This window comes from Drosophila willistoni, chromosome 3R (genome assembly GCF_018902025.1).
Source record: "Drosophila willistoni isolate 14030-0811.24 chromosome 3R, UCI_dwil_1.1, whole genome shotgun sequence".
NCBI classification, from domain to species: domain Eukaryota; kingdom Metazoa; phylum Arthropoda; class Insecta; order Diptera; family Drosophilidae; genus Drosophila; species Drosophila willistoni.
Window position 1 is genome coordinate 5255001 of NC_061086.1, and position 20613 is coordinate 5275613.

At 41.1% G+C, this 20613-nt stretch overlaps 9 protein-coding genes and 1 long non-coding RNA gene across 11 annotated transcripts; 4 read left to right on the top strand and 6 right to left on the bottom strand.

The window, feature by feature from the left end:
- Window positions 1-577: 577 nt before the first annotated feature.
- On the bottom strand, window positions 578-2941 carry LOC6651233. Its single transcript, XM_002072874.4, has one exon. The coding sequence runs from the start codon at window positions 2213-2215 to the stop codon at window positions 578-580; it is 1638 nt and encodes a 545-aa protein (XP_002072910.2). The 5' UTR covers window positions 2216-2941.
- On the top strand, window positions 594-7553 carry LOC6651137 (coiled-coil domain-containing protein 63). Its single transcript, XM_002072875.2, has 7 exons — window positions 594-652; window positions 5568-5933; window positions 5995-6290; window positions 6353-6861; window positions 6920-7094; window positions 7158-7424; window positions 7488-7553. Exons 2-6 carry the CDS (start codon window positions 5709-5711, stop codon window positions 7372-7374), a joined length of 1422 nt encoding a protein of 473 aa, XP_002072911.1. The 5' UTR covers window positions 594-652; window positions 5568-5708; the 3' UTR covers window positions 7375-7424; window positions 7488-7553.
- LOC111519405 lies at window positions 3702-5325 on the bottom strand. The gene is made up of 2 exons (XR_002724355.2): window positions 4895-5325; window positions 3702-4841 (listed from the first exon to the last, which is right to left on the bottom strand). It is a non-coding gene; the product is annotated as an uncharacterized LOC111519405 (long non-coding RNA).
- On the bottom strand, window positions 7371-10017 carry LOC6651138 (modular serine protease). Its single transcript, XM_002072876.4, has 5 exons — window positions 9822-10017; window positions 9198-9501; window positions 8658-9133; window positions 8055-8586; window positions 7371-7988 (listed from the first exon to the last, which is right to left on the bottom strand). Exons 1-5 carry the CDS (start codon window positions 9886-9888, stop codon window positions 7484-7486), a joined length of 1884 nt encoding a protein of 627 aa, XP_002072912.1. The 5' UTR covers window positions 9889-10017; the 3' UTR covers window positions 7371-7483.
- Window positions 10018-11055: 1038 nt separating this feature from the next.
- LOC6651139 (N(6)-adenine-specific methyltransferase METTL4) lies at window positions 11056-12268 on the top strand. The gene has a single exon (XM_002072877.3). The coding sequence runs from the start codon at window positions 11099-11101 to the stop codon at window positions 12248-12250; it is 1152 nt and encodes a 383-aa protein (XP_002072913.2). The 5' UTR covers window positions 11056-11098; the 3' UTR covers window positions 12251-12268.
- Window positions 12267-14636, bottom strand: LOC6651140 (T-complex protein 1 subunit gamma). 2 transcript variants are annotated; one of them, XM_047009936.1, is made up of 5 exons: window positions 14560-14636; window positions 14328-14443; window positions 14208-14269; window positions 13598-14097; window positions 12267-13536 (listed from the first exon to the last, which is right to left on the bottom strand). In XM_047009936.1, exons 2-5 carry the CDS (start codon window positions 14359-14361, stop codon window positions 12498-12500), a joined length of 1635 nt encoding a protein of 544 aa, XP_046865892.1. In that variant the 5' UTR covers window positions 14362-14443; window positions 14560-14636; the 3' UTR covers window positions 12267-12497. The 2 variants fall into 2 exon arrangements, with proteins under 2 accessions (XP_046865892.1, XP_002072914.1); XM_002072878.4 differs by lacking the exon at window positions 14560-14636 and having other exon boundaries at window positions 14328-14526.
- Window positions 14637-14692: 56 nt separating this feature from the next.
- Window positions 14693-16440, top strand: LOC6651141 (G-patch domain and KOW motifs-containing protein). The gene is made up of 2 exons (XM_002072879.4): window positions 14693-15652; window positions 15711-16440. Exons 1-2 carry the CDS (start codon window positions 14785-14787, stop codon window positions 16403-16405), a joined length of 1563 nt encoding a protein of 520 aa, XP_002072915.1. The 5' UTR covers window positions 14693-14784; the 3' UTR covers window positions 16406-16440.
- On the bottom strand, window positions 16410-17754 carry LOC6651142 (ADP-ribosylation factor-like protein 6-interacting protein 1). Its single transcript, XM_002072880.3, has 3 exons — window positions 17586-17754; window positions 17098-17463; window positions 16410-17036 (listed from the first exon to the last, which is right to left on the bottom strand). The coding sequence occupies exons 1-3, from the start codon at window positions 17607-17609 to the stop codon at window positions 16833-16835; spliced, it is 594 nt and encodes a 197-aa protein (XP_002072916.1). The 5' UTR covers window positions 17610-17754; the 3' UTR covers window positions 16410-16832.
- A 244-nt stretch (window positions 17755-17998) lies between these two features.
- On the top strand, window positions 17999-19035 carry LOC6651143. The gene is made up of 3 exons (XM_002072881.4): window positions 17999-18207; window positions 18270-18691; window positions 18748-19035. The coding sequence occupies exons 1-3, from the start codon at window positions 18107-18109 to the stop codon at window positions 18924-18926; spliced, it is 702 nt and encodes a 233-aa protein (XP_002072917.1). The 5' UTR covers window positions 17999-18106; the 3' UTR covers window positions 18927-19035.
- Window positions 18941-20434, bottom strand: LOC6651144 (histone PARylation factor 1-like). Its single transcript, XM_002072882.4, has one exon. It carries the CDS (start codon window positions 20374-20376, stop codon window positions 19018-19020), a length of 1359 nt encoding a protein of 452 aa, XP_002072918.1. The 5' UTR covers window positions 20377-20434; the 3' UTR covers window positions 18941-19017.
- Between the last annotated feature and the right edge of the window lie 179 nt (window positions 20435-20613).

The window sequence follows — 20613 nt, forward strand, 5'->3', positions numbered from 1 at the left end:
TTTTGTAGACGCCTTCATTTTGTTTTATTAGATTATTAAATTATGAATTTTAAAACCACAATCTGAAATAATATCGACTCCTTCTTACGCAGTTTTTTTCTAAGTAAAAGTCATCTCGTGAAAAAATGTAGTTGTGAATACAAACACTGTTATCAAAGTCAGATTCAGCACCAAAATCGATATATTGCTCCATTAATTAAACAGATGATGGAAGCGGATAAAAAAGTAAAAATCCGAACATTTTTCAGACTTTAAATTCTGTGCAAAGACGAATTCGTGTTGCGTGAGATCCACGTAAAGCGAGAAAGCGGTATAGGTTTACTTAAAAAATAAGTTTTGAGGATTCCCGAAAACATTCCCCAACCGATTCTTAAATATGTATACATATTCAACAGATATGTACATAAGTACGTTTATAAGCTTCTGCTGCATCTGAACTTAAAAAAAAAATATATAAGGAGCACGTATCTTATTACTTGCCTAAACCCTTTAAACCTGCAGTGAAACCAGAGGAAGCATCGAGATATTCAATTTGCATTTTTTATTCTACCTTTGGATTGCGAAATTCATTTAAAAGTTACAAACTTACTAATGCCCAGCTGGCACCAATTTCAATGAGAAACAAGACTACACTTGATGCCATGCCCACTAGGTAAGTCTGAAGTACGTAAATTAGATCATTGAGTGAAATGGAATGGGCTTGCCGTTCGGAGAACAGATCTTCCATACGTAGTCGACCCGCTTTGACCATATAGTAAAAACTTTTTGACACCCAATGATCAAACAATCCAGATTCGACTACAGCAAGCGAGAAACTATGCAAAGGTGCACGATGTGGTGAATTTTCCGGAATGACCAGAGCAAATGGTGCCATTTCATAGTAACAGAGATCCGTCGAGTATCGAAACAAGGGCCGTGAGCTATGGGCTTGTTGTTCTGCGTATAGCTGCCACTTGGTGTGGGTGACAGTGTAAGCGTACGAGTTGTTCAAAGAGTTCCGTAGTCGGATGAGTTCGGATGGGGAATCGCTTAGCCGGAATACAGTGGAAAATTTGGTACGCATGTCGAAATCATAAGAGTTATACTCGGCACGAATGCCAAAAATGCGAACCTTGGAATTTGCCATGGCCTGAAAACTGTCAATAGGCGAATCCATCGGAGGCACTACAAACAGACCAACTATTCTTCCCTTAAAGTTGAGGGACAGCAAAGCTGTCAACACCAGCCAACCGATGGCCTGTAGACGCCTGAGACGTAGCCAGCGATCATGGAGCAATTGATGAATCAACACGATGAAACCAAGAAAAATCATTGTCTTCACGGGAACTGTCCAAGCATACAGATCTCGTACTTGAATGCCCTGTTCCATTGGAATCATTGTACACCAACTTGAGCAGTGCACTGGATAGGCATATTGCGAAGTTCGATCTTGATAACGTAATGTCATGGGCTGCACACTAGCCGCTATATCTAAGCTGCGATCCCGTGCTAAATCCATTAGTTGAATATGAGTCAAAGTTTTGCCCTCCACTGGTTTGAAGATTAACTTAAGACGAGCATTACGCTTTCGAGCGTACTCTTTCACCATGTCCCAGACATAACCGAGCAGTCGAGGTTGTCCATTAGCATCGTGATAGAGTATTGTATTGGGCTCAGAGAGATCGGGTAGAGTGCGCAGTCCATATCCTTTTAAGTCGAGCATTTTGTTTGGATATAGCCATGTGGTATTCGCTACAAACTCTTGCTTTTTCATTGCGAAACTGGGAAAGGCCTCATAGATATATACTATTCGATTTTCGGCAAAATCGCTGAAAATTATGTTCGCATTTATCATATCCTGCTGTAGGCAGTATGTTAAAATCGAATTGGCCAAATCCTTATCATGACTTGTGTCCATTTCAATAAGTATTTTTGCTTGCCGTAAAAAGTTCAGGCTTTGGGCCAATCCTTGAAGCTCGCTTCTCCATTGCAGAGCCTGCAAACAAGCCATTACAATCAGTTCTTCGCTAATAAAGCTCTGCAAATGGACAATGCTCCTCGAATGCCAAACCAGAACAGGAATACCATTTTCCAGAACTTTCTCCATGTGGCAATCTCCTGTGGCATTGGGAGCATAGTAAAATATTGTATTGAAATTTCTCGGAAAAATTAATGCCGTCACAAGTTCAGCAAAGATTCCGATACTCAGGTTGAGAGACTGACTGTTTAGATTCATGACTGAGAACTAAGAATGACCATAAATCTAATATTTTCTACATCGACGCCGTTAATGAAGCAGAAATAAAAAGTTTCTTATTTACGTAGTCAAACTTTTGCCTTTAGTAAATAACTTGTTTATTATTAACGAAGTTAGTTAGTCTTAGTATAGTATAAGCGTATGTATGTATGTATAAGCTGGCGTCCTTAAAATACCATTTTACCATAAGGCACATGGTATAATAAGTAAATGGTTCAACTGACATCAGGAGTTACCCAACAAGTTGTTGGCAACAATAATTAGGTCATTATCTATAGACCGTATTCGACTGTTTCGAAGGACGATGTTAATAAACTTATAGTAAAATAAAAGAACAAGTAAAAGAGAAGTTGAAAGGGCAAATGAACCTGTCCTCGAAAAGTATGCAACAGTTTCGAGACCTTACCTTAATTTATCGGTATAAATAATATAATCGCTTTTTCAAATCCACCGTTAATCCATTCCCCTCAAAAGAATCGTGTGGGAATCGGGTACAAGTAGCTGCAAAAATCCAGGGTACATTCTAATTTAATGAATTAATTGAAAAATAACTTCAAAGACCTATTATTTATGTGTGTGGAATGTTTTTCTTTCGATATTAAGTGTTTATTGAAAACACGGTTAAAGCGTTGGTGAATCTAGAAGGCAATGAACAAATTTGCTTTCAGAAGTATGCAATAAGACGTTTAAGAATTCGCTTTTTAAAAAATTAAAGAAGTTTTCAAATATTCTGTGAATAAAATCTTTTTTTTGGACTATTTTTGAGTTGCAAGGCATACGAAAAGTTATCAATTTTACAGCCTAATGCATACTTCAAGGAACATTCTACAGCGCTAGTCCTTAAAGTTCCAAATTTAAAATTAATTGGTATCAAGTCAGTTTATGTATGTATTCTATGAAGAACAAGAATGTGTTCCATGATAAAGACAAAAATTAAAGAGGAGTAAGCTTTTAATCCTAAACCGCTATCGCTCATCGAACTGACGACAAAAAAGGACAAATTTGAAAATTGGCGAAAATAAAGTGTTACAATACAGTTTAACTCAGAAGTTAAAAGTTGTCAAAGGTTGTAGCATGTAACGTTGAATCTCACAAGGAGTGTTGAGCAGATGTTCGTTCATAGTGCTGGTAAAGATTAGCCAGAATTATAGTTACTCACATTCGATACAGACGTAAAATTTTAAATTCGCGTACTTAAGGACACGAAGGGATAACGGTACAGGTTTAGATGTGAAAGAAAGAAGGCCTGAGGAGACCAGAAACAAGAACACGTTAAACTATGTAGTATCAGGAGGCACACATGTTGGTTTATGTCATGATATCCTATAGGCCTATCATATGAACGCCCACCCTACCATGATCCTCGGGCCACCTCTGAATTGACGATCCCTCCAACATGTCTTACGGCCTCTTTTTATCTCTCAGTCGGTTGCATGGTTCCCCAAAATTTAACGATTATAGGGAGTTCATATCAAAGAACAATAGTTTTATTAATTTCTAAACTTATGAACAAGGCAGGATTCATTTCCTAATTTAATTCATTCTTAGTATTTCTTTCGGAAACAAACGAACTTAATATTATTCAGATTTAATGAAGTTAATATGTAGAGGTCCCTAAAGTATGATTAGTACGAAATTACCGGTTACTGATTACCGAATTTGTTCTTTTGGGCTATTCAAGCTTATCTTCATACTTTGAAATCTTAAACTAAATACTGGTCAAAAAATAAGTTTGGATCTTATCCTCAATTTCATATAGTATATACGATGCAGCAATGCGGTTATCAAACATAATTATCTTACTCGTTATCTTGAGATTAGGTTACAAAAACCAAATTTAATCAAATTTACAAAAAAAATCGAATCATATCAAACTGATGCCGGGAGAGAAAAGGATAAAAATAACAACTAGACGGTTAAATTTTCTAATAAATTCAATTATTGGCAATGGTACCAACGTCCAACATATTCAAAGGCTCCAAAAACGAATAACCCGAAACAATTAATAATTTTTCTTCTATGGTTTGACTTACAGTTTTCGAAGCGGAGGCTGAAGCCTCTGATTTGGTTTGGGAGCACCCGTTTTCGATTAAGCACATTAACATTAACATTATTCGTAACCTCTCTCTCTCTGTGAACAAATAACTCTTATAAGTATTGGATGTGTAGGTATTACAAGAACATTGTCTTCGAACGTCCCTAGGTCATGCCAATGTGTTGCAACAGCTTCGTTGGGTACACGTGTAGTAAGACCTGAATTCCACGGATTCAAGTTTTTTTAGGTTTTTTTTTTTTCTATTGGTTAAGTACTCGCGATAATCATTGGCAGGACCGAGAGGCTCGAATGCATAGACACAATTATATTTGAAGGGGCTTTTAAACGCTTGCACCCATCCTGATTATTTTACGGCTGCACTGCACAAAACCACGTGCTCTTTTTCGGAATGAGTCCGGTCAAAAATGGACAGAAAGGCGCAGGTTAAAACTTCCTTCGCTCAAAGTTTCGTTAATTCATTGAGACTGAGTCCTCTTTCCTCAGTTGAAAAATCGGACTTGGCGGCCTACCACTCAGGGGTAATCTGCTACGTACTTGTGGTGCCAGTCCCTAGTAGGAACAGGTTAATAATCTACACGTCCCACAATTATATATATATTTACCCTATGGAGAGCGACACCACAGCCACAAAAATTTTGGAATAAATTTATTCCGATTGGAGCGGCGATAGCCAAAACGCCACAAAAAACGAGGTTATTGGACGCGGAATTAATTTTTGCGACAAATCACAGGCGCTCCGCGCATATTCTCTGCAATGCACTACCAGAAACTACACCAGAATCAAGTTGGGTGTTTTGTTGGGCAATCCTATGAAGGATGCAATTGAAAGGGTTATATTTTTTCTTGCACGATACACGCGGTGGGTGCAGCAAAGATTGCCGTGAAGTTGGCAGCGAGGATTGTAGCACCTCCGTCTCCTTTGGGAGTTGAGTTAAGAAAGAACGAGGCCACGCGTATTTTAATCTTTTAATTTTCCTTTCGCCAATATTCTTTAATCTAGGGCTTAGCTTTAAGCCGATATCTCACCGATCGATACGTGACGACTTACGTGAATACGTAAGATCATAAATTATCGATAACACTATGTACTGATTCGGGTACTAAAAACAAGCTAAATGGGTTGTTTCCACGATTAACCATTTTCTGTTGAGTTTTCAAATTTTGAACGACCAACGCATGTTACAAGGTATTCGAAAACTTGTAATAAAAGTTATTACTTTAAATAATGTGACCTTATTACTTAAACTTTTATACAAATACACGATTTTTTGGTAGAAAATACTAAAGAAGAGCAAAGCGGATGACAACGGTTTCTAGGCAACAAAACGCTAGCAATAAAATTGTTACAGAAGCTTAATAACAAAGAATGAACCGTATTGACTTGATGCTCTTGCCGAAAACATTATAATAATAATTATGGCGGATCAAAGCGAACTGGACCAATTAGCTACTGCCGAGCTACTGCGTCTTCAGCGTCAGCATCGGTCGCTTCAATTGGATTTACGAGGGCTGCTTGAAGAGAAAGCTAAACGCTTAAAGAAACAAAACCATATGATTAATGTGCTGCAGGTGGAGCACCAGACATTAAAGGAGGAAATCAAGACACTAGAGGGTGGTACACATGCCAGGAAAAACTCCAATGTAGGTGTAGAAAAATCTTTAATTGGTAAATTGCCTTTTAAACTCTGTAAAATCCTTGCAGAAGGAGAAACATTTGGGAACTTTGCAGAGGCAACAAACCGACTTGCAACGTGTACTACAAAATGAGCGAACAAATCTATGGGAACTGGAAGGACATATTAGGAAAATGGAAAAGGAAATCGATGCATTGCGTCGCAATGAAGTGCCCGACAATTGCTACAAGGACACCATTTGCAAGGTTCAAAAGAGTGTGGTCAAATTGGAGAATCGTCTAGATGTGGTCAACAAGAAATGCAGCGATGTTTTGACGGAGAATAGCAAAATGCGTGATCAAATTAATCATATGCTTCAAGATCGGTGAGCCCTAAAATACTATACCTATGAAATATAGTTTAATTGATATCCTTTCTCATGATTAGAGCCAATTTCAATGATATGTGGCAATCCATGGTCACACAATTTAATGAGGGTAAAAAGTTCATAATGGACTTAATTGATCAATCAACGTTGGCCTTTGATCAGCGAGAGGAATTGTGCAACAAGCTCTCAGTCCTCAAGGATCGCAATGAGAATGATAAAGTGATGCATATTCAGGAAATGCGAGAGATGCAAAGACGCCTGGAACATGATGCCAAATTGCAGAAATTTTTTGATATTAAAGGCCAAAAGCGTACGAATCCAGAGTTGGAGCAGCGTGAATTGGACAAGAAACAGAATCAAAAGGAGACTTTCGAGCGTCAGCTATTCGAGTACAAGGAGATTATTGAGAAAATTAAGCAATTATATGGCGAGGACGATGCAGAGCGTTTGGTTGCCCAATTCAAGCGGCAGGAGGATGAAAACTTTGCCCTTTTCAACTACGTCAATGAACTGAGTCACGAAGTGGAAGTTCTCAATGATTCAACCCAAGAATTACAAGAGGAAATTGGTAAGTTCTTGGCACCATCTCATTTCGCTTCTGTCAAGTTTAATTTTTATTTTTATAGAACGTCAAAAGTCGGAGCAAACTGAAAAAGAATTGAAATTGAAAACCGAAGCACTGGATTATTTAAGTGCTGAACGTTTGCGCATCGAGCAATTAGCTAAAGAGACAGGTGAAAAGAAGCAAAATCTAAGCCTGCGATTGCAGGAATTACTCAAGGGAATAGAGGATATTTTCAGGTGAGAATAACTACCAATTGAAAATTGGAATGGTATAATATGTCAAGTTTTTTTATCTCCCAGACAATTGGCATGCGATAATGCTCCCATTCTTAATGTGCTTAGCTCCAAGACCTTTTTGACCGTGCACAATGTAAAATTGTTTATTGGCGTTATCGAGCGACGTGTTAATCTGATTATAAGTACCATTAATATTGAAGATAACTCCAATCGTATATTGGCCAAGAAGGATCGCGTACCCAAGTTCAACATACGCGAATCGGCAAAAACAAAAAATTAAAATTACTATATATATATTTTACAAAATTACATAAAAGTCACATAAACATAGTGAGTACGACTATCACTATCACATTCTGTTGTATTTCTAATCCGTATATTAATTAATCTTAGGACCTGCCCTCAACACTTAATTGATATTCCCTATTGATCATATACTCAAAGTGTTGTATATTGGTCAAAACTGTCAGACTGTGAGCACATTGATCAGCATTCGGTGCATTGCTGATCACACCGTATAGAAAATGACGATGGGTTACTTGAGCGTTCTCCGTATATTGACGTTCTGCAGTAAAGCCACCGCCACTGTCACCCTGGCAGGCCAACGATTTGCCCTGGGTGAATATGCAAAACTTATCGGATCTGATATCCTTGATGTTGTCACGGCACACAGAATTCATTTTCGAAAGCGCTGGAACAAATTGCAATTCATGTTTATCGGCTATACTCCATCCAGCAAATTTTCCCTGTACATCGTTATTAATGGATTCCTTCTCCGCATTGTGCGAAAATTTCAAACATATTGGTCGTATAACATTGCTGAGCTCCAATGGCTTCTCTAGAATCATCAGTGCCAAGTCATTGTAAAAATTATCTGTACTACCTTGATAATCTCTAAAAAAACATGAAACCAAAATTAATACTTTCATTGGGCTTCGGAGCTTCACGACTAAAACTTACGGGGCCACTATGATATTCTGGACATCAACTCGTCGTTCTTCGTCAGTGACATTTTTGTAATTTCTGTAAAACTTTGCAGCAATCACGCGGAATGTTGAAAAGCTATAAATTCGCCTGGTCGCTTCGTCAAAGACACAATGAGCTGCTGTAATAACAAGATCTGGTGTAAGGAGTGAACCACCACAAATGAAGTTATAGTCCTTTTCATTATGCCACGCATAGATGCCCACGTGCCATGGTACCACAGTGTTGTTGACACTATAACCAAAGGCCGAGAAACTCTTGGTCGGGGTGGCAATCTCTCCACATTCCTGTTCGCAACGTTCGCGATCACGATTCCAATAGCCTCCCCACATGCATTTCATATCCGGAAGAGTGGTCTTCAGTAATGAACGAAAACCGGTGGCACAGACAAACTTCACCTCAGTACCAGGCGGATGATAACGTTTATTGCAGTCCACCAGCTGCCCATCCTTGGTGCAAGTTGCCTTTGTGGAATAGCCATCAAACTTGCCCCTCGAGTCGCAATATCCTGTAGTGAATACAGTAAGCTAGTTAGTTTTCTGATGGATCGAGGTAATCAGACGACTTTTATATACTTACTCACACATTTTGGTGGAGCCACACTCCACTTTCGATTGGCACAATGACTGGATTCCTGGCCTTCCAGGGTGAAACCAGACTCACAACTAAAGTGAACCGTTACTTTGTTAATTGGCGGGGTTAAAAGTCTTCCAATGTGATCCTTTAGAATGGGACGTTCATCGCCTAGAGCCAAGGGACAGCCAACTTGCTCTATGGTTACAACTGGTGGAGCAGATGTCATACTTCTTGTGGTATTGCAGAGCAGTGGTGCCTCGTCGGAGCCATCAAAACAATCGGTTTTACCATCACAACTCAATGAACCTGAAATGCAACCGCCAGTGCCGCACTTGAAACTATATCCCGGACAATCGGTGTGCCCGCAGAGGCCAACAGACTCATCGAATCCCGTGCCATCACCGCAGTCGTCCTTGCCGTCGCAGAGTGATTTGTTCTTGTCAATGCAAATGCCAGATGGACATTTTATCTCATTACTCCTGAAACATTTCCAAAGAGGATTAGTAAGTATCAATCCCACCTGAAAGTCAAACTCATACTCACTGGCAGTTGCCCTGGAGTCGGCGATTAAATTCACGTATATCATCCTCGGTGCCGCAGCGTAAAAGTGTTTCATCCGACCCATCGGCACATTCCACTTGGGCATTGCATCCCGCTGTCCCGATAACGCAAGCTCCATAACTACACTGGAAATATGGTTTGGAGCAGTGCTGACGCTGATTGACACAGGTCATGGCGGTCTCATCCGATCCATCTGGACAGTTTTTCACACCATCGCAGATGTCAAATTTTGAGATGCAGCTGCCATTGTCACACTCAAATTGAAGAGTACTACATGCGGCATTGGCTGGAGAAAAAAAATTAAAAATTACACAAATCGACAGTTTAAATATTTGAGTAATCGAAATGACCGTTATCAAACACGATAACACCAGCCGAGCTCAGCAGCTGTGAGAGTCTCTCTCCATCTCTCCCATTGAGAACGTTTGAAACCGGCTCAAATCAAGTTTTCCACTTTTACACGCACACACACAATTGTATTTGTATACAGATACACATAAATATATTTAAGTATATATTGTGTATGCATTTAAATTATGCGTATAAATACTTTGTATGTATATATGATGTGCAATGACTCTTATTATCATTTTGAACTTTACTCACTTGGAGTTAATCGCAAACATAGGAAATACCCAAGAAATACAATCAATAAAAGGCCGCCAGATGACATTATTTTCGGCTAAGCGATACTAGCACAACCTTATGGCGATTAAATTGTTTCAATAAACACAGCAAACAAACTCATGTATACGTATACGCAGTTTTTATTAATAAATAAGACGATTATTGAGCCTAAACATCTATACCGACCGAGAGCACGATTTGAACTGAATCATAGGTAGAAAAACTAAAAGTGATTGGCTGCTAATATTCTTAAACTGAGTCTTTAGAGCATCAGCTATGAAGAGAAATCATCAGAGCGAATCAGAATTGGCATTATTAAAGCAAATGATAAGCATCTCGTTATTACAATATATTGATTAGTTCTAAACACTTGGCCAAGCGCAATAATTCCTTAATAATTCAATAAAATTTGTCTATAAAAATATTTTAAATGTACTTCCTACACTATATGTATATATCGAGTTAATAAAGAAATGTGATTATATATGCTTCTAAAGGAATGGTTTTAACTTAATTCTTAACCTCATAAACTATTTGCATTGGAGCTTGTAAGGAAGATCTGGCTGGGGTATAACTCTCAGTCTCCAGAGTCCCGTCTACAGAAAATTTATTTGATCTGAAGACCTTGAGAGTATTATGAATAAAGCGGAGGCCACCTAAAGAGACGAAAAAGGGGAAAGGAAAGGGCATAAGGAGAATCCAAGAAGAGCTGCAATGACTGATGACTGATCTTGTCTGCCAAGCGAAGCCCGCTTGACCAAGATCCGTTGCCTCTTGGCCTGGGAAAGGGAGAGGAGAGGGAGACGTGAGAATAAATGTTAGTGGGATTAAGGGATGGGGGTGGTGAAGAGAAACTGCAACGACTGATCTTGACTGCCTCGAAGCCCGCTTGGCCAAGATCCGTTGCCTCTTCACTTTGGAGTGACTGAGCCTTGAGATCAGTGACTGACTTCATTTGCAGGACAATAACTCATCCCGCCGAAATCCACTGATCCTTCGGCTCCACTCTAGAATATTACGGGACAAAGGTAAATGGGAGGAGATAGGGTAGACGTGGTTTTATAAAAATGGAAAGCGTGCCAATTAACGGTAACGGTAACTCAAATATTTTCAAATGTTTCATTTGGCGGTAAAACAGTTTTAGTTTGAGTACTGTTCGTCAACACTGAAAATAATAGAATTCCACAACACATGCCACAGGAATGCATGGTCGCCACAAAGGGGATTCGTCATTTCCAATCTTTAAATGTAAACAAATGGAGTGGCTACCGGCAAAAGGAAATAACGAGGAAACTGGAAAGGTTGCTAATGCAATTTTCTTGGATCATCGGAAATTGATAAACGATGCACTTAGCTGCAGCTTAGTTGAAGTAGAAGGCATGAAATATAAATGCAAATTGAAGAAGCAATTGTTTCAATACCACACAAAGACAAGACCACAGGGGAATCCAAGAAAACGAAAGCGAGTGTCATCTGTTCCAGAACTGATCCAGGAAGACCCGGTCCACCACTACCTCAATATCTTGCCGGAACCAGAGAGAGCTCAGGACGAAGATGACATTGCACTGGCACGAATTTGGGAGGATCCTTATGCTATGCCTACGTTTCACGGAGCCAACACGAGTGGATGGACTCAGAGATTTCGCAACACAAGCACCAACCCGGGGATTAGCTATTTTATTCCCAACGATTCGCGTTTCTATAATCACAATGTGGATCAACTTGCTGCTCTGATGCCACAACTTATGCCCTCATATGATATAATTATATTAGACCCTCCGTGGCGTAACAAATATATACGCCGACTAAATCGTGCCAAGGAAGATCTCGGTTATGCCATGCTGGACAATGAAAAACTCTGCGCTCTCCCGCTGTCCCAGTTAATCAATAAACGCACACTTGTGGCCATTTGGTGTACCAATGCCATGCAGCATCAGACAGACCTTGAAAAGCAATTGCTGCCTAGCTGGAATCTCTGTCTGCTACACAAGATGCGTTGGTACAAGCTAAATAGTGATCACCATCTAGTTGGACCTGTCCAGGTGGATCTCACGCAAAAACAGCCGTATGAAATGCTTTATCTGGCTTGTCACCCCGATGCCCTTGAGGGCTATGCCACAGCAGCAGCAGGATTAAAGCAAACCGAACTACTCCTCAGCGTGCCCAGCATTGTGCACTCGCACAAGCCTCCATTATTGCCCTGGCTGAGGCAACATGTCCAACTGCCTGAAAGCCAGTCTCACCCCGAGTGCCTGGAACTGTTTGCCCGATATTTGCAGCCGCAATGCACATCCATAGGTCTAGAAGTTCTTAAGCTAATGGATGCGAGGCTGTTTGACCTGCAACGAGAAGATAGTTTCCGTATCGTATCCCCTACGAAAAGATTCAAAGCAACAAATCAAATGTAATAAAACTTAAATATGATATTTTTTCGTGTACAGTTTTAATGAGAGCAAATGCAGCAAATTATGTTGTGATGGGGTTAGGGATAGAATCGCTTCTTCCTTGTCTCCAGGCAAAATGTTAGACATTTGGGGTGGTTGAGGGAGTTTGTTCTTTGTGTGTGTGTGTGTATGTGTGTTAAATTAAGTATTAAAAATTATTAAGCATGATTAATAATAATACACAGTGTATTTGAAGATGAATCGAAGAATTCTATTCCTGGCCCTGTGCCATGGCAGCGGGATTGGTTGGCTCGTTGCCGCCTCGCTTCTTGGAACCAGATACAATGTCATCGATGCGTAGCAACAGGATGGCTGTCTCAACGGCTGTCTTATACGTTTGCAGCTTTACAGCCAATGGCTCCCAAATGTTCTTCACATTCATGTCGACAATCTCGCCGGACTCGCCGTCTATGCCCCAGGCGCAGACACCGTCACCGGTGTGGGAAGCGTGCTTGGCACGCAGAGCAGTTAAGGCGCGTATGGTATTCGCTCCACAGTTTTGGGCCAGAGTGCGTGGAATGATCTCCAGAGCGTGAGCAACAGCTGTGTACGGTCCCTTGACCTGTTTGCGTGTGAGAAGCTGCGATGCGGCCATTTCCACGGCACCACCGCCAGCCACTAGACGTGGCTCCAGTACCAGATTGCGGGCCACATGCAAGGCATCCTGGAGATTGCGTTCAGTTTCATTTAAAATGTCCTTGCTGGCGCCACGTAGCAAAATGGTACAGGCCTTAGGATCCTTGCACTGAGTAACGAATGTGAAGTACTCATCACCGATCTTCTTGATTTCAAAGAGGCCAGCTCCGGTGCCTACATCCTTCTCGGTTAGCTCTTCGGTGCGATTAACAATGGTTGCTCCGCAAGCGCGGGCAATACGCAAATTATCTGTCTTACGCAGACGGCGGATGGCTGTGATACCAGCCTTCAGCAAATAGTGCTGGGCCAAATCCGAGACACCCTTCTCGGTGAAGACAAGATCCGGTTTTACAGCAATGATATCGGCACAGATGCGCTGCACAAATTCCTCCTCTATCTGCAGCATGCGGGTGAAATCCTGCTCGCCAATAATCTCCACATTGGTCTGACTCTCGCCCTTTTTGTATTCCAGGGAGCAATCCAGCAAAACAATGCGAGGATTCTCGATGTACCGTCTCATCTTTGGATGTGTTACATCTTTGTTGATCATAACACCCTTCAGGACACAGGACTCCTCGATGGCACCTCCGGGAATCTTCTCTACTTTAGCATAGCTAATCAAAGAAACTCAATTAAAGAACTGTGTGGTGGTGGGAGGTGGTTTAATTCGCTTACCGCTTAATATCGACTTCCAGGCGTCCATTCTCATTTAATGTGACTGTCTCCACGGCATCTAGAGCAATCTTGACAGCCAGATCTGACCATTTGCCAATGAATTTTGTGCCCACACAAGCCTTAACCACCTCAGCCGTCTTAGCCCTATCTTTCACATCCAATTGAACGCTCAAGTCGGACTGCAAATGATTGACAATGTCTTCAAGAGCTTCACGGTAAGCACGAATGATCACAGTCGGATGAATTTGCTGCTGAAGGAACGGCTCGGCGGCGGCCAGCATCTCGCCAGCCAGCACAATGACCGAAGTGGTGCCATCGCCCACCTCCTCGTCCTGTGTGCGAGCAATCTCAATCATACTCTTGGCCGCCGGATGCTGAACAGTGATCTCACGCAATATGGCATTGCCATCATTTGTCATCACAATTCCGCCCATGGGGTCCATAAGCATTTTCAACATGGCCTGTGGGCCCAAACATGTCCGTATCACATCAGCAATAGCCTGAAAAAATTCAAAATCAGTCAACAGATGGCCACCCAATGCATGTTTAACGCGGTGCGGCTACACCAGACATGTGAGTCACACACACAAACGCAAACACACACTCATACCTTTCCGGCTTGAATATTCTCCAACTGCACTTTGCGGCCCGATTCTCTCTTTGTGTTTTGACCTAAGGACACAAGTTTGAATGAGTGGTGAATCCTTATTAATGGAATTATATTACTTACTTAACACAAGTATGGGTTGCTGACCACCAAACATGTTTAATGCTGTTTAATTTATTTCTATGTAAACTCGTGCCTGAGAACAAATTGAGGTTAGATGTGAACGATGACACACGGTTCTAGAAGATTCGATCAAAAATTAATAACAATCCGTAACTTGATGTTACTGGCAAGCACTAAACTTCTTTATGGTTTTTTCTATTTATCTTTGTCCTAAAATCCTACTTTAATTTACCTATAGTTGGCTTATTGGCAGCAAAATTTAAATTAAAATTGTATGCTAGTTATGCAGCCCTCGTCATCGATATAGATATAGTCGATGATATACCGGCAATACTCGATAACAAACTTGAAATAATCGATACAAAATCGGACTAAGAAACAGCTGTTGCTGCTTTGTTTATAAACGTTTTTGAGCGGCATTTTAGTAATAATTTGCCTTTATTCAGTATCCAATACAATGGAGGCCAAGAAAATCTCATTTGGTTTTAGCAAAGTAACAAAGAAATCAAATATTCTGCCAGTCAAGACCTCAATTGCCGCTGCCAAGGAAGAGGCGAAAAAGGTAGAGTTGATTGAATGCCTGGAGGGCAAGGAAATCAAATTGGTCGATGGCGGTAAACCGGAGGAGGCTCCGCTGGTCATACAGATGGTAACCAATCAAAAAACATCTACAGCTCTAGCAAGTCTATTGAAAAGGCGAGCTGTGTTACTTGGGGAAGATGAAAAGCCAGATGATTCGGAGCCACAAACCATTACAGAGGTCACAGTTAACGACAGCGATAATCTGGAAGAGCGTGCGGCACGCGAATTGCTAGCATCCGTCCAGGCGAATAACAGTGAAGGTCTTGAGGAGAATAAACTTGTCTTGCCGGCCGTGAAAGCAGATGAATTGCCTTTGGATGGTGCTAAGGAAGCAACATTAGATGATTATGATTCTATTCCGATTCAGCAATTTGGCCTGGCGATGCTACGCGGCATGGGCTGGGTAGATCCGCCGCCAAAAAAGAAGGGACAAGGACCCGTTGTGGATGATGCACCATTTTTGAGGCCAAAAGGCATGGGGCTAGGAGCAGACAAGGCGCTTAAGCCAAAGGCTCTGTTGGTCCAGCCTGAGAAAAATGAAGTGCTAGAGATTAAGAAGCAGGCCTACGTACGCATCCTGGGTGGCAAGCTAAAGGATCAGTACGGTCAGGTCGAAGGATTTGATGATCATGCTGGCCGGGTGATTGTTAAAATGGCAATTGGTGGTGCCAAAGAAGCCTTTAATGAGTTTCTCTGTCAGCCAGTTTCAAGCAAGGAATACTCTCAGTATGGCAAATGCATAAGTACGTACTAATCCCGAAAAATTAATGTTTGATACTAATTCATTTAATTCATTTTCAGACACAGCCAAGTACGAGGAGTTTAAGAAACTGGAAAATAAACATGGCCAGATAATTGTGAAACGAGAAAAGTCCGCAGATCGGGACCAAAGGGAAGACAGAGATGAGGATCGAGAGCAAAGACAGCGATTAAGTAGAGACGACGAACGTCGAAGATACAAAGAGGAGGAACGTAAACCATACAGGTTAGATAGAGGGCACAAAGATGCAGATGATCGCCCCGAAAGGAGGCGCGATAAAGGAGATTCCCGTGGCAGTAGCAGTAGCACCAGCACATCAACATACAGAGCAAGTAGGACAGAAGAACGTACAGATAGAAGAAGAGATACTGAAGACAAGAGATCAATTCGCGAAGAGGATCGAGAGACAAAGTCAAATAAATGTGAGGACCATAGACAGCGGAGTTCTGATGATGAAGCGGACGATACAGGTGAATCCACAGAAAGTGATTCGGACTCTGCCTATGAACGGAAAAAACACAAGTCCAGCAACAAATCAAAAAAAAAGAAATCGAAAAAGGCAAAAAGTAAATCATCCCGTCGCAAAGCTAGCAACGTGCAAAGCAATTCTGACGAAAGCTCAGACGAATATCGCCGCCATTCGAGCAGCAAACACAAAAAGAAGACCAAGAAGAGTAAACATGCGCGTTCCCGCACCCGATCCAGGTCCCGATCACGGGCAGGACGTGCCAGATAATGAATTTTTATATAGATTCATATTTATTTTAATTAAATATAATTCAGTATATATGTACGTATGTATCTTACGGGGGTTATTAAATTTCACAAAATTAATCACAAAAATGTCTTAAGCCGCGCTTTCGCTACCGGCTTAAGAAGCATTCTATTAAAAGGGTATTCCGAGTCCCTTTGAATATAAACTTAGATTTAAATTGATATAAAGGAGATGGGGGAGTTTCTCTAGACGACAAATGGTGAATACTTTCTTCTACTTGCTGTTAGTATTACGCAAAACTTTGTGTGTGATAAATGGCAAGTGTTTGATGTTTACAATGACTTAGTTCTTAGTGTAAAAATGTGAATATATGTATGTTTGTGTTTGTTTTTTCTTTTTGGTCAAATGCGTATGATTAGTGGTGGATAACCCCTCCTTCCTCCTCATCTTACTGCATCTTATTTTTGCCGTACTGCATCTTGTCGGCAACAATCTTGGAAGCCTTCTGCTTTACGGACTTGAAGACGTCTTTGTCCTGGATGCCAGGCCACATGGCAATAAACAATGTGGTCAAATACATCAGCAACAGATTGTTGATAATCGCTCCAACCCAGGCAAGAGCCAATAGACCCATGCTTATTAGAATGACGAACTAAAGGAAAGGGGCACAGTTGAATGGGAGTAGGGGACAATAAAGGTATTAGATTACTTACCACAGTGGACTTGCGTTCTTTAAACAGATATTCATACCACTCAACCAAGTTTGTCTTAACGCAATTCATCTGGCTGCAAACCTCCTCAAATTTGGCCTCTTGTTCACCATCCCAGTTGACACCACTGAACAGAAGACGTGAGATGGTGGGAAATACAAAGTCCAGAATCATTGTCATTAGAGCAAGCAGCGAGAGCAAAGTGATTAGGGGCAAGTCGAGGTACCAGAGCATCAGGTACATCACACTTATGCCGGCAAAGACCAAACCAGGATAATATTGTTTCTCCCAAATGAGCAGGCCATAGGCGCTCACAATGGCCGTGCGAAATGGTTCCAGGTCATGCTTTAGTTTGTTTAGAGCCCGTTTCTGTGGAAAATTTTTAATGCGCCATTGTTTTAATTACAGTTAAATTGGAAGATTTTCCATAATGGCGACAAATCGGTTCTATGGGCATGTCCAATTACCATTTTATTTGAAATTACGCTTACCTGATCCACCTGTGAGGTTGTCATGCTGCCTAATAATTCTGTAATTCAATTCTACGTTTTGTTGCGTGTGTACTTTAGCTTTCGAGATGCTTTCAAATTTCAGCGAAAAATCAATTGTTGTTGCAAAGCCAACTGCGACTCCAGGGGCCCGGAAAATAATCGATAGCTTGAATCGATGTAGGTAGCTTTAACACTAGAGCTGTGCGCGTGTCACGAATATTTTTATAGTAATATTAGTACTACCGAGAAACAAAATTTCAAAACTTTATTTTAAGTTACACAGACTCGAATGCTACTTTCGAAAATAATGGAGCAAGATTCTTGAGCCTTAATGAGCTAATGAGTGATTTTTGCTTAATTTCGAGCCATAAGCTTTTCATCTCGACACGAACTCATCTCTAATTGAAGTAACCAAAGTGAAATCGTACTCGATACATTTAAAATGACCAGCACTTATAGAATTTCAACATTCAAAACTTTAATATAATACAAACACTTAAAATTATTCACATTTATTTAAAATGAGCTGTCCTGGTTTCGGTGAGTTAAATATACCTTCTTCGCGTGCTTTTTGGGATGACTGCGAAGAGGATGAGTTCGAAAATGTAGAGCCGGCGGAAAAGTGAGCAATTTTACTTGTCATTGTCGTTATTGGTTTTAATCATATGCAATTTTTGTTAACAGGTTGCAACTAAAATTCGATGATTCGGAGGCAGTTAATCCCATAGCTAGTGAGCATATGATCATCATTGAAAGTCCCCATATTGCACACTTTGCTAGCTCTGCTCTGTTGCAGGATATGAAAAGAATTTGCAAAATTCCCGCTAAGGATTCTGCTTTATATTGGCAACCATCAAAATTGCAATTGTTGGCCATTCTGGAGGATGATCTGACCAAGAGTGGTGAAGTCACCGAACTGTTGATACCCTATGCGCGTTTGGCAAAAAAAGTGACGACTTTGACATTGAAGCCAAAGGTTGACTACAAAAGTGAGGAGATTAACAAATACGTCGATGAAATCGGAATAGTCCGATCGGTGGGCCCAAATCTGGCGAATGTGCAGGAGCTGGAGGCTCCCAACTTCATAGCTGGTGTAGCAGCAGGAAGTGAGCGCATTTGTAGTTAATTATTTTCATTTCAAGCTAATGCTTATTCATTGCAGTTGCGAGTTGGCGAGATCAGGAGCAGACTCCAATAAATGCATATGTTATCTATACAGATAAACTGCCTTTGGATGGGACAGCTGCCCAGCCAGTTCTGAAATTGCTGCAGAAGATTGGTTTATCGTGCAATTCCAGCTATGTGCCGGCTCGCAAGGATTCTTCATATTTATATATGTGATTTCGTGTTTCAGCTAGGTTTTCAATAATTTTATTAACGGTTGCGGTGACAAAAAAAATTCACAATAAATATCGATTTCAAATCGCTGGAGCTAATTCAACACTTTAAATATGCTAAGATCTAAATCTCGGCTACGTCTATCCATGTGGGCCTTGGCAATAGCTATGAATTGGGGTCGCTGCAGCAGCGAATAAGCGGGCATCAACAACGAAGAGGCCAGCATATGAAGCTCTTTGTGACCGCTGCAGAAGAGATCGATACCCAATTCTAGGGCAGTTCCAAAGTCACACTCGTCAACGGCTATATTAGCAGCATTGGCCACTGGCTGCAACTTCTCCAAAACGGCCTGCTTGGCGTGGCCATCGTTGTCGGCAAGATCTTTACGTTCAAACAATGCCAGGATTTTTTTTAGCTCTGCATCGCTTACAATAAGAGCGCGATAGCCCAACTGGGTTTTACGTTCAAATGGCACCACAATGCCGGCTCGATGGAATGTTTTTGCGACTACATTTTTCTGACGTTCGCGCTGCAATTGATCCAGTTTTGCCAACTCTAAAGAATTGTCGCCAACAAACTTTTGCAGTGACTTCTTTGCTGCGGACACCTGGGCGGCCGTAAATGGTGTGCCCACAAAATCATGCTCAAGGTAATAAAGAAATGCATCAAACAGATTTCCAGCAATGAATTCAAACTCACATCCGCGCGACATGTCATTGCGGGCTATTAACAATTTCTCCTTATCCTGCGGCACATCCCGCCAATAGCCGTAATGGACGCCTGTACCGCGTCGCACGAAAACAGTTTGAAACTCTGGAGGGTCATAGTAGAAACGCCAATGTCTCAGGTAATCGCCAGGTTCTCCAATCTTGGCCTGATGAAAGTTTCCTGCCAGAAATTCGAATGGACCAACCAATTGCAGCTGGAATACTGACTCCATGTGCTTCAGAGGCGACTCTTGTTTAAGCGTATTGATGAATTTCCAAAAATCGTAGAAATCTTCTGGCATTTCTACTAGAAATTTATGTCGGATGAACTCATTCGATTTGCACAGATTTTCATATTCCTGCTGCACGGACAAACGTATACGCTTTTCCAGGATTTCCATATAATTCTTGCCCGCAATATTATTCAAGGCCTCCTTGTGCAGCTCTGCTGTCTCCGTCTCGAACTTTCCCTTGTCCGCATTTTCAGTCTTTTCTGCGTCCATGTCTGGGGTGGGAGTGGTGTCGCTAGTATTTGCCGCGGCTTCCTCACTTTCGACAACCTCGCCTTTGTCCTTATCTTCTTCCTTTTGATTTGGCGCCAGTTTTTTTGCATCTGCTACGCCATCTTCTGATTCTTTGTTCTCTTGTTCGGCATCCCGCTTTCGCAGTGGATGATTATACTTTTCCAGATGTGCAGCATTGCGCTGATAACATTTCTCCCAATATTTGCAATCCTCTTTCGGCATTTTAAAAAAAAATTAATAATATAGGTATAAATAAAAGCAAACAACAAACAGGGTGTCTGTGACGTTCTTAAAAAATGTGAGTCAGTGTTGGTAAAGGCAGTTGAGCCGACAATTATCGATTGTTCATTGTGAAATCGAAGTTTTTGAATAGATAGTATTTCAATTATTTATCTTTATCCAAATGGATAATGGAATTCAAATGGTATTCACTATTTAGAGCAATTAAGAGGAATTTAA

Coding starts and splice junctions, on each gene's coding strand:
- LOC6651233 (XM_002072874.4), bottom strand. CDS start 2,215: ATGAATCTAAACAGTCAGTCTCTCAACCTGAGTATCGGAATCTTTGCT.
- LOC6651137 (XM_002072875.2), top strand. CDS start 5,709: ATGGCGGATCAAAGCGAACTGGACCAATTAGCTACTGCCGAGCTACTG. Junction 5,934..5,994: donor ATGCCAGGAAAAACTCCAAT/GTAGGTGTAGAA, acceptor AAATCCTTGCAG/AAGGAGAAACATTTGGGAAC. Junction 6,291..6,352: donor AATCATATGCTTCAAGATCG/GTGAGCCCTAAA, acceptor TCTCATGATTAG/AGCCAATTTCAATGATATGT.
- LOC6651138 (XM_002072876.4), bottom strand. CDS start 9,888: ATGTCATCTGGCGGCCTTTTATTGATTGTATTTCTTGGGTATTTCCTA. Junction 9,134..9,197: donor CGACTCCAGGGCAACTGCCA/GTGAGTATGAGT, acceptor GAAATGTTTCAG/GAGTAATGAGATAAAATGTC. Junction 7,989..8,054: donor CAGAATATCATAGTGGCCCC/GTAAGTTTTAGT, acceptor ATGTTTTTTTAG/AGATTATCAAGGTAGTACAG.
- LOC6651139 (XM_002072877.3), top strand. CDS start 11,099: ATGGAGTGGCTACCGGCAAAAGGAAATAACGAGGAAACTGGAAAGGTT.
- LOC6651140 (XM_047009936.1), bottom strand. CDS start 14,361: ATGTTTGGTGGTCAGCAACCCATACTTGTGTTAA. Junction 14,270..14,327: donor GCAACCCATACTTGTGTTAA/GTAAGTAATATA, acceptor TTGTGTCCTTAG/GTCAAAACACAAAGAGAGAA. Junction 14,098..14,207: donor AGAATATTCAAGCCGGAAAG/GTATGAGTGTGT, acceptor GAATTTTTTCAG/GCTATTGCTGATGTGATACG.
- LOC6651141 (XM_002072879.4), top strand. CDS start 14,785: ATGGAGGCCAAGAAAATCTCATTTGGTTTTAGCAAAGTAACAAAGAAA. Junction 15,653..15,710: donor TCAGTATGGCAAATGCATAA/GTACGTACTAAT, acceptor ATTCATTTTCAG/ACACAGCCAAGTACGAGGAG.
- LOC6651142 (XM_002072880.3), bottom strand. CDS start 17,609: ATGACAACCTCACAGGTGGATCAG. Junction 17,464..17,585: donor CAACCTCACAGGTGGATCAG/GTAAGCGTAATT, acceptor AATTTTCCACAG/AAACGGGCTCTAAACAAACT. Junction 17,037..17,097: donor AAGAACGCAAGTCCACTGTG/GTAAGTAATCTA, acceptor CCTTTCCTTTAG/TTCGTCATTCTAATAAGCAT.
- LOC6651143 (XM_002072881.4), top strand. CDS start 18,107: ATGAGCTGTCCTGGTTTCGGTGAGTTAAATATACCTTCTTCGCGTGCT. Junction 18,208..18,269: donor AATGTAGAGCCGGCGGAAAA/GTGAGCAATTTT, acceptor TTTTGTTAACAG/GTTGCAACTAAAATTCGATG. Junction 18,692..18,747: donor AGCTGGTGTAGCAGCAGGAA/GTGAGCGCATTT, acceptor TATTCATTGCAG/TTGCGAGTTGGCGAGATCAG.
- LOC6651144 (XM_002072882.4), bottom strand. CDS start 20,376: ATGCCGAAAGAGGATTGCAAATATTGGGAGAAATGTTATCAGCGCAAT.